Source organism: Pristis pectinata, chromosome 23 (assembly GCF_009764475.1).
Source record: "Pristis pectinata isolate sPriPec2 chromosome 23, sPriPec2.1.pri, whole genome shotgun sequence".
Taxonomy (NCBI): Eukaryota; Metazoa; Chordata; class Chondrichthyes; order Rhinopristiformes; family Pristidae; genus Pristis; species Pristis pectinata.
In genome coordinates, this window is record NC_067427.1 from 6,921,468 (window position 1) to 6,938,407 (window position 16,940).

At 38.5% G+C, this 16,940-nt stretch overlaps 1 protein-coding gene across 4 annotated transcripts in view; it reads left to right on the top strand.

The window, feature by feature from the left end:
- Positions 1-16,940, top strand: part of LOC127582044 (multivesicular body subunit 12B-like) — a 155,407-nt gene that overhangs the window by 14,017 nt on the left and 124,450 nt on the right. For 3 of the 4 annotated variants that reach the window (XM_052036996.1, XM_052036994.1, XM_052036993.1), the window contains exons 2-3: positions 5,888-6,010; positions 16,471-16,578. In XM_052036996.1, coding sequence (XP_051892956.1) covers positions 5,897-6,010; positions 16,471-16,578 — 222 coding nt within the window. In that variant the 5' untranslated portion in view covers positions 5,888-5,896. Of the gene's footprint in view, positions 1-1,859; positions 1,938-5,887; positions 6,011-16,470; positions 16,579-16,940 lie in introns of those variants that run through there. The other variant, XM_052036995.1, reaches the window with a different exon arrangement.

The following is a 16,940-nucleotide window of genomic DNA, read 5'->3' on the forward strand; positions in this document are numbered from 1 at the left end:
GAAGACATCAGTTTTTTTTCCAAGCTGCATTTTAGTGTGTTTACTGAATGAAAATTTCAGGGCATCCTGCAGAAGCCAAATCTTTTTATTGAACGTTTATGGACAGATTTTTTTTGTTGCTTAAGGTCTATAAATAACTTTTTGAAGTGTAGAAAATTGTTTATTGTATTAAGATGTGGTAAAGTGGAACCACAAGCTCAAAACCAGCTTTTAACTGACTACGGTGTGGTTAAAGCCTGTCTTCAAGATCAGCTATTAGACAGATCACTTCTTTTAAAAGAAAAATGCTTTTTTTTAACTTCAAACAATGAATCTTTAATGTAGATCTAAAGTTCCTGCTTTAGGCAAAAATAAACAGTCTTTTTAGATGCCCAACAAATGCCATTGGGCCACCCCAGATGGTTTATCTTCAAAGTAAAATGGCTTGTGTTTGATGGTAATCACAATGGTGCATCTTCTGCCTATTCTGTGCATGTTACAGTGTTGTTGTCATGCTCTAAGACAGGCTACAGCACAGCTTGCCATTTGCTGTCAACTTTTTTATTTTGCATATCCCCTTGAAATTTCACGATTTCACAACTTTCCTGACTGGAATCCAGAAGAAGATGGGTAGGAGTGGGGGGAACCCCAACATTTCTTTTACATCAGGACTAGTTTCTGCTTTCTTCAGCAGCATGTCACTCCTTCTGCAATTTAAAAAAAAATTGTGCAAGTAGGGCACTTTATTTTTGCCTTGAAGCTGTGTGTGCTGAAGTTTTCTTGTGGTAAAGTACGTGAAGAATAGTAATTGCTCAAAGAAAAACATGCCAGAGTAACATGGCAAAAGTTAGTTGAAGTTAGAATGAAAAAAATAAAGAGAGAATGAAGTAAGAACATATAAAATTGGAAAGAAAGTAAAAATAAAGAGAAGTACATTATATAATCCATAATCTGATATGAGCTCTTGCCTAGACTTTTCTAGTGGCTTGCCCTATTAAACAAGGAGAAGGTACAGTTGGCTTAGTAATTACGTTGTAATGAGCCTTGTGTACTCTGGCAGCTTTTCATTACTAGTATATGCAAGGTTGTATAGAAGCTCTGTTCCAGCCATATATGGCTAGCTTAACTTTTCACATTTTATATGATTGATTCAATATCGCAGAGATATTTCAAAGAAAAGTGCGCCATAGTTAAAGGTTGATTTCCACTCTCACTCTGATACTGGTTTTGTGAAGCTGTGCACTTCTGATTATTAATTGTGCAGTTAAGCAGGTAATAGTATGACTGGTTTGGAAAAGTTAAAATTCTGATGCATTATAACGTAATAATTTAGACAGACATGCTATATAATCTGAGGTGATTTTGACATCGTTTACAAAATGTGATCATAGATACCAGAAAGCTCAGAACTACCTCTAGTTTCAAAATCAATTCTAATTTCCCAGTCTTGTACAGTACCAAAATAAAAGAGTTCCCTATTTTCGACTGAAAACTTGTGCAGTCAAAAGGGCATGGTCAGGAAAAAGCAGGGTCACAATGTCATTTTTGAATATCCCTTTTGTTCATTGGGTTTTATCTTGTGCCATGAAAAGGGCTTACACTGGGCCTTGTGTTAAACTGCCAGGACTTGGTAGTTCATGAAATAATTGCACCATTCTTTATCATATATCTCAAAAGCCAGTTTTATAGTGGATAGTTGCTCTTCCAACTACATTTATTGTCGGGGATAAGCATACGTCATTCATGATGACTGCTATTTGCTGCAGCAGAATACAATCTGATACTGTGGGCAGTTATTATTGCTAAGTAATTGTGGCCTATTGGTTGTTCGGAGAGTTTCATTTTTGCTGCTTAAAGTGGGATGTTTAGGGGAAGTATTTTACAAGGTGGCCTGCTACAGAAAAGGATAACACAGAGCAGTTCTGGTCTCAACATGTTTGTAAGCAGTCATGAACCAGGTGATGTATTGAAAGTTGTCTTTATTGGTATAACTCAAAACTAACTTCATTCTTGATTGAGGGATCATCATCTCCTTGAGATTGAAATTATCAATCTTCTAACCTTTAAAATATTCAAACCACTCTTCTCATTGAAATTGTCTGAATGAAGGATTTTTAAAAATCTTTTTTGGTTTGCTCTGTATAAATGTAGTTTTTTTTGGGAAATACACAGTTAATATTTCTGGATCTCCAATCACTTTGTTACCGTGAACATTTTCCATAAGCACACTGGAAAAGGTTATTTTCTATTGACTTGGTTTTAAAACAATGTATTACCTCAAAGTGATGAAAGATGGCAAATATGCTAATTGGAAGTTAATTGCCCCAGAGTCTAACTAAGTGATTCCTTGTTGTCTGAGTACTTGAAAAGACATTTGATGGTGTGTGAAAAATCATTTGATCTCTTCAGTAAATGAGGATGAAGATTTTGACACAGTGAGAGACAATCTAGTCGCACAATGAAGTCAGACATTCTTTAACTGCACTGCTGTCTTGATTGAATTGGCTTTCCAGATGTAAGGAACCAAACATGCTATCATATTTCTAATCGTTGTTGAACAGAATAGACCTTTGAAGTAAGAATTAAGTACTGAAGTAAAGCAGTGTGGATACTGCTGAAATATGTTTCAAGTATCAGGAGGTGCATGTGAATTGTCTTCTCCTTTAATCCCTTTCACAATATCTGTGAGTTCTTGTTTGTCTTCCCCATCCTCATATTAAAGCAGAGATACAAGAGACTGCAGGTGCTGGAATCTGGAGCAACAATCTGCTGGAGGAACTCAGTGGGTTGAGCAGCATCTGTGGGGGGAGGAAAGGTAGGGGGAATTGTCAGTGTTTTGGGTTGAAACCCTGCATCAGTCCTGATGTAGGGTTTCAACTTGAAATGTCGACAATTCCTTTTCCTCCACAGATACTGCTTGACCCACTGAGTTCCTCCTCCTGATTGTTTGTTGCCCCATATTAAAGCAACTAAGCAACTCTACCTCTTGGTGTTTAAACCCAAGGTTTATTAGATTGTCTTGAGTTGTGGAAAATGTGTCATGGGTAACCTCAGATTCAGTATCGCCAGTCTCTTTTAAGCAGATTGAGTTACTATTATGCAAGTTGGCTCATGCTTTTCTTTCTATATTTGTACAATAATGTAACCTGGGTATTATGATATCCTCCTAGATATTAGGACTGGATGCTTGCATTTCACATGTACCTCATCTGGACCAAGTTAACTTGGCACAAAGTGAGGTGAAGTGTGATTTGGATTGTCAACTGCTATGTATTATAGTTGAAGGGAGCAGAAGATACAACTGGAATTGCTCATTTCAATCTGAAAAGTTGTTCATTTTGTACTTTTGTAATGAAAGGATGGCATCGACCTTTTCGATGGCTTGTTCAGGGTAATTTTGCATTCTCCGCCACAGCTAAAGAACCACTTTTCTTGAAAAGCATTGGCTGCTGTTCTCGTCTCTTGTGTACTGATTTCTAAAAAGGCCTGTCACTGTGTCAAAAACTTCATCCCCCTTGTGTACTGGGGAGATCAAAGAGGTTCCAGCACAAAACCAAGGACTGTCTTTCCAAGTACTGAGACAAACTAGCAATTACTTATTTAGACTCAAGGACAAGTAATTTCTAATTAGCATATTTGTCATCTTTCATCCATGGTTCCTCTTTAGACAAAAAAAAAATTTTTGGAGGCGATACACCATGCTTTTAAAGGCTTGTCATTTGAAGTACAAAATGAAATCCGTGCTGATTGAACTGAGCAGTTCCAATAGTATTTTCTTTTCTCCCTTCAACTGTAATATAAAGCAGTTGACAATCCAAATCACCTCACCTTGTGCCAAGCTAACTTGGTCCAGATGACGTATATGTGCATCCAGTCCCAAAATCTAGGAGGATATTATAATACCCAGGTTACACTATTGTACACATCTTGAAAGAAAATTGGGTTGATGTAGAAATCCAGAAGCATTAACCATGATTCCAATTGAATTCTAGAGTCATACAGCACAGAAACAGGCCCTTCAGCCCAACTTGTCCATGCTGACTGTGTTGCCCAGTGAGCTAGTCCCATCTGCCCGTGTTTGCCCCATAACCCTCTAAACCTCTACTATCCATGTAGATATCTAGATGGCTTTTAGATGTTGCTAATGTGCCCGACTCAACCACTATTTCTGGCAGCTCATTCAAAATATGCACCGCCCTTTGTGTGAAGAAGCTGCCCCTGATGTCCCTTTTAAATATCTGATCTTAAACCTATGCCCTCTTGTTTATAGCACCCCCTCCCTGGGAAAAAGACTGTGCTTTCACCCTGTCTATGACCTTCATGGTCTTGTATATGTCTATCAGGTCACCCCTCAATCTCCTACGTTCCAGGGAATAAAGTCCTAGTCTATGCAACCTCTCCACGTAACTCAGGCCCCCAAGTCCAGGCAACATCCTGGTAAATCTTTTCTGCGCTTTTGAATTCTCGGTGGAGGGGGGAGGTGGGGAAATAAAGAATTAATGTCATCATATAAAGCACACGTTTGCATAGAGGGAAGTTTTTATATTTGTCTTCCCTGACCCCAAACAAGATGTGACTATGACTTCATTAGCATTTATTGTTGTAGATAATGTGTAAGAATTGTTTACCCAGAGTGTAGTGAGAATCTTTCCTGTGTTTGATCTTTTGATCATCTGATCTTCCATAAAAATCACTTTGAAATGCAGAATATTTTTATCATGACCTATAGTAATCTTCCAGTTACCACAAACATTGGAAGGCTTGCTCTTTGGAACAAAACAGAAAGTCAACAAAGAGTGATGTTTTCCTGCTGATAAAGAGGTCACTGTCTTATCTATCATGTCCAGGTTGATATGACATTATTTCTGTGGCTTTTGATACCAAGCTACAATTAAAATAATTTTGGCTATTAATACATCTTTAAAATATTGTTGGGATTAAAAAAAAGTGTGCTTGAAAGGAATTATTTTTGATTTTTGTATTGTTGATACTTCTGCCATGTATAACTGGTGACCTGCATTGCTGTACTGGTATACTTTTTGTTAATGGAAGACTCCCATTTTGTTTGCCTTAAGTTTCATTTTTATTGAATTGTCTGGCAAATGTGTTGTGACTATATTGATTTCTTTTTATTAAAACTGAAAAACCAATAATATCTTATGGCTAAATGTCATATTCTGATAGGGCTTGTTGTAATGTGTGCTTTCTTTTTGCTAAGTGATATCTGTTTTTATGGTGAATCTCCAGAGAATGCAAGCGCCTGTTTGAGTCATCTGCACTTTGCAGCTAAACTCTTGAACAATATGACTGTTCTCTGTGTGAAACTTCAGCTAAGTTTCACTGTCTTCTACTCTTCCTATTTCATGTACGTTTATCGTCTCTTTTGTTTTGTACATATTTTTGTCATTTTATATTTTAAAATAAAATGCAAGACTTGAATTCCCCCTCGCTCCCATCAACAGTAAAAAAAAAACATGGAAAATGTATTAATAGGAAAAGATTATATCAGAAGTATTCTGGATGCAAAAACATGAAGTTTGCTGCTAATGCTTTAAGAATGAATGCCTCGTGACAGCTTACATTGCCTTTTTTTCCCCACTGTGACCTAATACTCTAATTAATGAACTTGTAACATGAAGCTTCTGGAGCATTGCAATGTTTACCCAACTCAGATATTCAGGAAAACCTCAATCTTTTGAACCATAGTTACTGCTCTGCGAGTTTCTGTGTTTAGATCTCTGCATAGCTGCCTTGCGATTTTTTTTTTTGCTGACACCAAGGGATTAGGTGTTGATAATGTCCTATGGTTAGTGGTTTATACCTTGTATTGCTCTGCGTTTGAATTTTGGTAGTTCAGATTTATTAAAGATTGTGTGAATTTACTTTTCTTTCTTCCCCCCCCCCCCAGAGTCGGTCAATGATGCCTGAAATATGGGATCTGTCTGAAGCTTTGCCAGATTTGTCCATGGATCCAATTACGGGTGTTGGAGTCGTTGCATCACGATATCGGGCACCTGCCAGTTACGAAGTAGTAAGTACGATATCAGGTTCTGAAATCTCCCAAACTCCCTTTGTGGATATAATAATAGTATTTTGTATAATACATTTAACTTCAACTGCCTACCTGGGTCCAACTACCTGCAATTCCACACAAAAAAGTTTATAAGAAACTCACCAAAAATGAAGGAGCTATTTTAAAGAAATATAATACAGCTAGCCTGACAGACACTTCACAAAATTATTTGTATCTTTTCAAATTCCCATTTTTTTGTATTTGTTATGGTTTTATTGCCAATGAGGATTAGATCTGCAGATCTTTTGATATGTTTAGGTGCCTATTTGCATAGTGTGTGACATGTAGAAATCATATCATGGGTTTGTCAAGATCATTGGATGGGACTTTGATCAGTTTTCCCAGTCTAATGCCATTTCAATTCTTTTACTGCTTGTTTTAGGTTTTATTCTGTTTGAAGCTTTCACTTAAACCCAACAAATGATGAAACAGACATTTCTCCCAATATATCTAACTAGTAAATTAGAAAGAAACTCGGTACAGCAAAGATATTTTGTGTTGAAAACATTACTGGTTCAATGAAAATTAATTCTCTTCTGTGATTTCAGATACCTAGAAAACACCAAGAAAATAGGAATAATTCTCAGATTTTCATTTTTTTTAATGAGCAAGATTTTGATTTTCTTTAAACAGTTTTGTGTATTTACATACACCATAATGGATATCTGTAGAATGAGCTACAAGGCTATAATTTGCTTGAGCACTCTAGGCAATGTTTATAAGCTGTTTTAGCTTCACTTCCAAGTTTGATGTGTGCCAACCCTTTTAAATTACAGTCTCTTGATCTGCTTCTCAAGTGTGCATTCTTCCATGGATTATGATGAGAACACTGAAACCATTATAGATTATTTAACTGTACTGTTTGCCTTTTGTGAAGATTCTGCCTGGAACTGTCATTACAGATTTGAACTATTAATTTTTGAAATCCACTTATGTATTGTCTAAGAAAGCATTTGACATAATTGTATTCCTTTTTGAATACAGTCATCTAATGCAAGTCATCATGGTTCCTCCTATGATTTGGCACTAGTCTCATAATTTCACTCTGTCCTATCTTGTCTTTCTCCCCATGATGTTTTAATTTCACTCTCTGCACACTCTGAACTATGCCAATGGCAACTCCTTCAACTTTGTGGCCTCTTCACTCCAATGACCTTAGTGACAGATAGTCATCATGTCTGACTGTATCCTCGCAACCCCTCACCACCTCTCCTTAATCACTTCCCTTTGTGTTCTCTTTCTTGGGATACGATCGAATCTTTCCCCAAATCATTTGGAATTACGCTCTGAGGCTGTTGGCTTCCCAGTATTTGATATTTCATTTCTTCTGATACTTCTGCAGCCGTTGACCTCATCAACTACTCTCTAACCCTTATTGTCTCCCATGCTGGCTGCTCCCCTGATGTAGCCTCCATCTTTATTGTCCCAAGTTTGAGGAATGCAGGCTTGAGTGTGTCTCGTGTAGCTATACCTCAGATAGCGTTAAAGCTTTCTCTGCACTGCTAAAACTACTTAATTCTCATCCTGGAGAGCCAAGATGACATTTGGCTTTCACATTCTGCTACCAGCATCCTCCTCAAAAGTGACAGTCCTCTCATTTAACAATGCACAAGGAATTCAAGTACTTCCTAGGCATTAAGAATGATGCCATTTATTCTACTGCCTTGGTTTCCTACTTCTGTCTGTTACCCCCAACCCTCTATCCTATCAAGCTCCCCTTTTTCCTTAGTTATTAAATCATTGTTTTCTTTCTTCCCCTCATGTTCTTTACCAGTATCTTTGCACAAATCTTCTGACCATCCAAGTTCCTTTCATTCCCTGAAATTACTGGCATTAGAAGTGCCTGCTTTTCTTGCCCCCCGACTTTCAGAAATCTTTCATCCTTTCCTTGTAAACTACCAGCTCAACTACCAGCTCAACTACATCCTTGCTTCCCAAGTCCTTAAACATCATCTTGGCTCAATTTTGTTCAAATCTTTCCTGCAACTCACTGCCTGAATTACTAGTCCTTGTAATAGCGTAGAAGACACCAATAATGAATATTTTAATGCAACGTGATAAGATGCTTGTCAGTCCACCCAATGGCTTTCTGAGTTGCCGACTGGAGAAACACAGTACCTACTGCAACAGATTTTAATAGGAAGACTGCTATGATATATTCCATGGGTTGGGTATCATGGCCGTAATTGAATAACCCTCATCAGAATTGTTATGGTTGTTCCAGGTAACAGTTAAGTTGCATCATCTGTGTTTGTCCTTTTTTGATTCACTTTAGCCTTTGACACAGTCAATTGTGCCATTGATTCCTAATGGTGTTTATCCAGTGTCCCGTTCATTGTCACTACCCTAGCTTAATTCTTCTATTATTGACCCAGTTATTGCTTGAACATTCCAGCATTAACTTTGAATTTGCTCCTGCGTTTTGCTAGTTCAGTTGACTTCCATTGATCCTTGCAATTGTCTTATCAACATTGCAACCCTGTATCATCAGAATTTGCAGATTCTATGCGTACCTTGAAATCACCAAGTTCTATTTGTCTAGTTCCTTCCACCACCTCTATACTAATGGAATATGATGAAGGGTCATCAACTTAAACCTGTTTCATAATCACAACTTGACATGCTAATTCCTGTTGCTCCTCTTATGGATACTGCCTGACCTGCCGAGAACCTGTACTAGTTTGTTTTTATTTCTTGTTTCCAACATCTGCAGGTTTTGTGTTATCTGGTTTATCAATGGGTTGACCAGAGGCATTGTTTTAGGATCTGCGCCCAATCCCTTCAATCCCTAGCCACCGTGTCCAGTTGAATAAGATTGTATTACTTCTCAAAACTAAATTTGACCATAAACTGAGTTTATCAATCTCAACCTCACCATTACAACAAAGGCTTAATTATACTTCAGTCATTTTCTTTTCCTCCTCCAAGCCAGTTGCTGACGAAACCTGTACTTTGGTAATGTCCGATCTAGACTATTTTATAGCTCTCCTGGATCATCTCCTCTTCCTTCTACAGTTCATCCACATCTCTGCCTTTTGCAGCCAACCCCAATGATATTTATGGTGAACTAAGTGTGTTTTGGGTGGTGGTGGTGTTGTGAATATTGGTGTGGTGGTGACTCATGACTAAAATAAAATGATTGATAAATGGGCGAAACATTAATCAATCAATGGGCAAAACATTAACCGGAAACATCGACTGTTCATTTCCCTCCATAGATGCTGTCTGAACTGCTGAGTTCCTCCAGCATTTTGTGTGTGTTGCAAAACATTAAGCTTGGAGTACAGGTCAATAGTTAGTGGAGAAGCATCGAGGGAGCAGATTTAATTGTTATATTAAAAAAATGGGTTAGTAAGTGAAAACCTGTATTGACTTGCTAAAGGCAAATCTTGTTCAACTGGCTTGGTTGAGTTCTTGAAAGTAATGGAGAAAATTGATAAGAATCATGCTGCTGTAATGTAAATGACATATAGTAAAGTAACACATAATGAGTGATAATAAAATTGAAGCTTTAAAGGGGCGGTGGCTGGGTGGCTAAAAATTTGCCTGAGGGACAGAAAGCAGAGTGGTGACGAACACCTGTTGTTTTTGACCAGAGAGAGGCATATTTGTGTTTTCTGGGGTGGATCTTTTTGATGTACGTCAATGATTTGGGCTTTGGCATGGTTTTTTCCATATGACAATAAAATTCTGATAACCTGGCATCTGATTGTTTTGAAATCCTGATAGGTTCTGGTTCATTCATTAGTCTGGAATGTGATCTGGGGTCCAGAACACAAGCAAGTTGTATAGCTTGGCTAGAGTCTGAATTGTGGAATGGGTGTACAGCCGGAACCAGGGTTGGGATCCAGGACACTGGGTATGGAATGTGGGTAGGTTTGTGGCTGGAGCTGGAGTCTATGTTTCCTGATCACTTTAAACTTGCTAGGTTCACTGGAAAATTTCTTGTACTAATGTGTAACATGTTAGGAATGTTTGTTTGGGTATTAATGAATAACATCCAATAGTCCAGAAAATGTGTGAGTCCAACACCACCAAAGTCCCTAGGGTGCTGGTTTATCAGAGTTTTACTTTATTTGGAAATGTTGGAAATAATGAGGTAATTAGTAGCAGACTTCGGGATGACATGGAGACATGAGAGACTGCAGATGCCTGAAATCTGAAGCAATGCACACAGAGCACTGGAGGAATTTAGCAGGTCAGGCAGCATCTATGGGGGGAAAAGAACAGTTGATGTCTTGGGCCAAGACCCTTCATCAGGGCTGGAAAGGAGCCAGAAGCCAGAATACAAGGGGAGAGGGAGAAGTACTCTTCATTTCCCTCCATAGATGCTGCCTGATCTGCTAAGTTCCTCCAGCATATTGTGTGCGTTGCTCAAGATGACATGGAGTGGCCAGGCACGAGGCAGATAAATTTTAATACAGAGAATTGCATTGTTTTGCAGTTTGGACTTAAAAAAAGAATGAAAGGCAATTTAAACACTACAGTGCAGTGTTAAAGTGACAGAGGAACCTGGGTGTGTTTGTGCACAAGTCATTAAAAGTGGCAGGATGAGTTTAGTACGTGGCTTAAAATGCTTGCTGGAACCTTGGTGTTATAAATAGAAGTATAAAACAAAAAAAATGAAGTTATGTTGAACATTTGTGAAACATTGTAAGGTCTCAGCTGGAGTATTAAGGCCAGTTGTGGGTACCACACTTTGGAAAGGAATGTGCATAGGAGATAGCAGTAATAAATTACTTTAGCTACGTGGAGACATTGGGGAAGCTGGGATTGTGCCACTTGGAACAGAGAACAATAAGAGCAAATTTATAAAAGATGTTCAAAATTATGAGCTGTTTTAATGGAGTAACCAGTGGGTGTGTCTTAAGATATTTGGCCAAAGAACCTCATGTGGCTACATGAGGAAAAAATTTCGATGTGGCAGGCACAACTTGATTGGGTGGTGGAAGCAGTTTTAGGAATAACTTTTAAAGGGATGTGAAAAAGTACTTGATGGGAGAAAACAAAATTGCAGAGAGATTAATTGGATAGTTCCTTCAAAGAGCTAGATGGGTTAACTGATCTAATTCTGTGCTGTATCATTCTGTTTATAAGCAGCATTTATTTCTCCAGCTGTGAGATTTTAATTGGAACTCATGCCACTAGTGGGGTTGCTACAAGTCTATGAAAATCAAGAAACTGCAAATGCTGGAAATCTGAAGCAAATACAGAAAATGCTAGAAACAGTCAGCAGGTCAGGAAGCATCTGTGGAAAGAGGGTTAATGTTTCAGATCTTAGACTGTTTGAAGGACTGTAGATGGTGATTTTTTTTTTCCAGCATTTTCTGTATTTATCTGTTACAAGTCCACTTGGATCCTACATTGAGGCTCACTCTGGTCTGGAATATTTAATGCCACAGGTATGTTGTGATTTGGCTACCCTGAGAGATCTCCTCTGAGAGGCTCGAGTAGCTCTCCTCCCTCCCTCCTTTCCACGCTTCCCCCACCCCCCAAGGTATGTGTCTGACTTTGGTTTAGAAGAGCATGCCAGGTACACCATCAGATATACCTAATAGTGAAGTGCCAACCTGGTGAAGCTGGAGTGCAGGCCTCCAAGCATGAACATCCCACCCTTGGTGATGGTAGAGCCTATTAATGAATGCCAAAGGCAACCTGAAGCACTTGCCACTCTTTCCAACCAGACAGTAGGTGATCCATTGCATCCTCATCCCAAGTACCTACCATCAAAGAAGTCAGTCTTCAGTCAATTGAATTCAGAATCTGACTTGAATTTCTGAGCACACTGGATTAAGCAAAAGTTATGCTGATGGTTTGTGTTTTAGAGCTGGCTGTGCCTCCAGCTGTAATGTTGCAGTTGAGCTATAGCATTGGCATGTATGTGACAAAACTTTACAATTGCTCAGGTGCATCCTGTCCGCAAAATGTCAGACAACTCCAGTCTGATAATCCTCTGCCCAGTGGTTCAACTCTTAGTTATCATAGGGGTAACAGAGGATTTTGTTAAGTGTTATCCGGTGGGACTTACTTGCAAGCAATATGGTAACTGATGCTGATTTGGGTTCTACATGGCCCCAGAATGCTGTAGGGACATTCAGTTATCCACTTTTGGATCAAGGTGAAATTGACTGCCCCAAAGATCAAGGCAGTACTTTTTTTAAAATTCATTTACTGGATGTGGGCATTGCTGGCTAGCCCAGAATTTATTGCCCTTCTGATGATGGTGACAAGCTCCCACCTTGGACTACCGAGCTCATCACAACAAAGTATGTATTAGAGTCCTCAAGAAGCTGTGGTAACATTGAGGTTAAATGGGAATTGGTGAACACCTGTAATTGGCTGGAGTTACACCTAGCATAAAGAAAGATGCTAGGTGTAACTCCAGCCAATTACAGGTGTTCACCAATTGTTTGGAGGAGCAGCACACATCCTGGTGTATATGACAATAAACTAATCTGAATCTGAAAGATGTTCTGCGTTGTTCAAGATCAGTCATCTTGACCCCAAGTTAGCATTGCAGGAATTTCTCAAGGCATTATCCTTGGCTCGGTCTTCAGCTGTTTCAAAGGGATGCACGCTTCCATAAGATCAGGGATTAGGGTATTTCTTGATGATTTCACGATGTTCAGTTCCACTGGATTGTGACTACATCCGGTAAGACTTGGATGGCATTCAGGCATGGGCTGAAAATGATAGTTAACATTTAATGCCAGTTAGTCATCTATCTGTGGTATTCAATGGGATTACATTGTTTTTAGTCCTCACTATCAACATCCTGGAGGTTGGGGGGATGGTCAGCATTCACCACAAACTCAACTGGAGCAGCCACAAGGCAAAGTTATAAGAGCAAATGGCAAGTAACTCTCATTCAAAGTGTTTCGTCTTTTCACCGTCATGTCAGGTGGATTGTGATGGAATACTGTCCACTGGCCTGGATCAGTGCAGCTCCAACAGCACTCTGAGCTCAACACTATGTAGGGCAAAGTACTTGATGGGCACCCATCTATTGCCCTAAATAATTACTCCCCTTACACTGCACTGCTGCAGCTTAGTGTTTCATCATGATTGCTGGGTTAACAAATAGCACTCTGGGAGTACCTTGACCACACAGTGGCTCAGGAAGGTGAGTTGCCTACACTTTCTTGAGGGCCATTGCAGATGAGCAAAATGATGAGACAGTTGGAACCCATGTCCATAAATTAATAACATTTTAAAGAAAGGGGGATAAAGGTGATTTCAGTGAACAAAATCATCCTTGTGGGTAAAGTAAATTTAGTATAATGCTGTTTATTTTTGTTTGTTTTACAGGATAGAACTCTCTTTTGTTTCAAATGAATGGCTGTGCTGGGGATTACTTCAGCCTAAGAAAGTAATTTAATATTGAGCAGTTGTCATCCAAGCTGGCTGTTTTTCTCCAGAAGCAACTGCTCTAAGTAAATCCTCTTAGTGTTGAAGTATTAAACTTCTACACATATGTTGCAATTTTCAGTGAACTTTAGTGCTACTGTGCATTTTTTTTAGATTAATGAGTCGAGATAAAGATGGACAAGAATTTGCAACTCAATCCCTGTCCTGTGTTGAAAGGTGTGACGTTTTCTCTCCAAGTGTGGATCTGATAATGTAAAGGGAACAATTTTGACCATTTTGCCCATCTTTCCAACCTCAGTCCAATCAGTCATCCTTTCAAATCTCTCCCTTGCTAGCACAGTCTTCACAGTTTACCCATCCCTGAATTGACTTGGGATGTTTATTGCAGAAGCTCGGGTTAATGTTTGGTCTCTGGGCGATAATTGTGCACATGGCTCAGTTCTGGACTCTTCAAGCCCTGGCTGAACTTTGCGTACCAAGCAGAGCACTATAATTAGCAATTTTTGCTTTCTTGTTAGAAATGATCATGTAGAATATTAGTTTCCATGTCAAAGACTAATAATGGTATATCTAGCACCACTTTATTATAACAAACATCCCAAGGCACTTCTAATACAACTATAGGAAGAGATCTGTAAAGATTATGCTGAGAAGAGGGGAATTAGACAGGAAGTCTTGGTCAAAAAAATGGTTTGACGAGAGACTTTTAAGGGAACGGGAAAATCAGTCTGGGTTTGCCAAAGATAAAAATAGGAGTTCCAGTATCCATGAAGAGTAGGTATTGGTGGAGGGAGGCAGTCTTATGAAGAAGGAAGTTGACAGTTATTGTGATCAAGGCTATGTGGAAGCTGAAATTGAACTCTATATTTACAAGTTATGAATGGTTTTCTCAAACAGGTAAAGAGGGATAAGTCCATAGAAAGGAATCTGATTTGTGGTGGTGTCTGACAATAGCTTTAATCTTCCTTTTTTTTTGATGGCAGGAGTTGTAACTCTCAGAAGTGAAATGATGGACTTATAACTGTCTTTGTACTGTCAGACTGGCAAGGTGAGAAGAGAGATGGAGAGGTATAGGTTGTATTGTCATTGGCATTACTAGCCATGGTTGATGTGCAGGTGAGGATATGGAGAAACTCCACTGATGAATAGTAAGGTGAATTTAAAGGTGTTGAGTTGGATTGGGAAGTGATTGACAGGTATGGCTGTGATCAGAAATGCAGCAATGTTGTAAGGAGAGAGTGGCCTCGCAAGGCTGTGGCAGTATGGTTCCTTCCACCCAAAGTTTCTTACACTATAATCCTTGGAGAAAATGGTCAGTTAGGAATACTTGGTCTCTTTTCATTGGATTGGCACGTGAGGTTTAAGATTTTCTTTTGCTACTGGAATTAGAATAAGCCGTAGTGAAATTTGTTTTTATTTTCGAAAGGGACATTCTGCTCAAGTTACTTCAGTATATCTGAATTCTATTTTTTTGTTTCCTATTTTGCTGTACTGTTTATGTTGGCAATTTTCAAATTATTGGATTTTTTTTAACCACAACTTTACTTTGTAACTTCTGAAATGGAAAGTCCAGTTATGTTGGTAAACAGAAGGAACTATGAAGGATTTTGTTCTTTTAAACTTGGGCTGAGCTTGAAATGTACTTCAAGCCAGATAACACTAAACTGGTGGTTCCTGGTCTGTTACTGACCCTAAGAGGAATTGGACTACTTGTTACAAATATCAGCTGATTTTAAACTGATCGTCATGTGCAAACACGTTCAGGTTTTCAACGGCAAAATTGCAGTATTCGCAGCTCGATTGCAAATCGATGTGTTTTCTTTTAAGGCTCATAACCATGGTAAATAACTTTCAAAATGGAAAAAATGGTGAGAAATTGAGCATTTCAGATGGCTTTTGATAACTGCTGTTGTTGCGGTTTTGTCTGCTGTGATTTTGGTTACCTGGTTTCATAAGCAAAGTTGGGTTTGTGTTGTGCATTTGGTGTTTGCATTATGTCACTGTGCACCAGCAGGGAGCAAGTTTCATCCTCCAATCGTTGCTTTCAATGGTTTCACCCTAAAGTAAGTCAGGAGATATATGAAGACCTCACGTTGTATGTACCAGTTAAGTCTCAGTTGGTAGAGGATGTGTGAAAGTGAGCTGTTTCAAGAATGGAATTGAGCAGTATACAGGTAAAATATTTTCTGGGCTAGGTAACATATTGCTCACTGCTCTGTGTTGAAGAATACTACTCGACACGTACCAGTTTGTACTGTAAGTGCCAAAAAATCCACCTGTTGTGATACTTGACAGTTAAAATCAGTGATGTGAAGCTGTAGTTAAAAGAGACTAGTGACAGTTTCATGGGTAGCTGAGTAACATAGCCCTTCATTAATTTTAATTTTACAGCTGAAAACAAAATTCTGCCACATGTATTTACTGATGAGTGTTAACTAACTCTTAGTTTTAAATTGAATGAAGTCACAATTTTTCCAATATAAATAGAAATGCATGTTACACCTTCATTTTAACTGAGGGCAGTGTTAATTGCAATGTTATTAGCATTTTGGATTTGATATCATTTCACAGCTTTTCCATTTCAGAATGAACAGCCTGAGTGTAAATTGAAAGCATTGCTGTCAGTTGTGTGATTGGTGACTAGCAGTAGCCACACACACATCCAATTTTAGCACGTCTCATTATTTTCTGTTGCATTGCTTTGTAAGTTTTCCATGTTGCACAGTATGAGTATTCTCTGGCATGGCTTGAAGTCTGGGTGTATGATTATTTTTCCACATTGCCTTACACCATTCAGCCTGCATACCCACAAGTATCTTAAAACTTGAAGATTTCTTCTCAAAACTCTCTGCAATGTCTTTCTAATCAACTGTATCCTTGGAGGATGTATTTTAATTTTGTAAACATTTTTATATAGTACTTGGTGAAATGCTCTGATGAGATACTGTGATAGTACAGTTGGTGTTAATTAGGGAAAATAGCAAAACTCACTGTACATGAATTAGCTTTATTCCACCTCACATTTTGCACATGCTGTCTTGTTTTCACAGATTTCGCAAACGGCAGATGGTTTGGATGCTGACCTCTGGAAGGACGCCTTATTTAAATCCAAGGTCACTAGATATCTCTGTTTTACGAGATCATTTTCTAAGGAGAACGTGAGTTCAAATCAATAACCTTGTGTTTTTATAGTTATCAGTTTTGGTATGAAAAATGAAGCCTTTTAGGGTTGTATTAGGGTTGGAGTATATTTCAGTAACCAGTTTAGGCACACTGATTGCAAACATGGTGCTTTCAATAATGTGGTTGTGTTTTCAATAATACGGTGGTCTTATTTCTAATATGTTGATCAATCCAATTTCTTAAACTGAGGTGCACGTTACAGTTTTTGTCTAATACGGTCTATGCGTTTGGAATAGCTTCAAATTTTAACAAATAAAATTGGACTGAGATTTTGTTTTTTGTATAGTTAATAGAAGGTTGAAGCACAGGGCCTTTTGAAGTTTTGGTTTGTTACAGA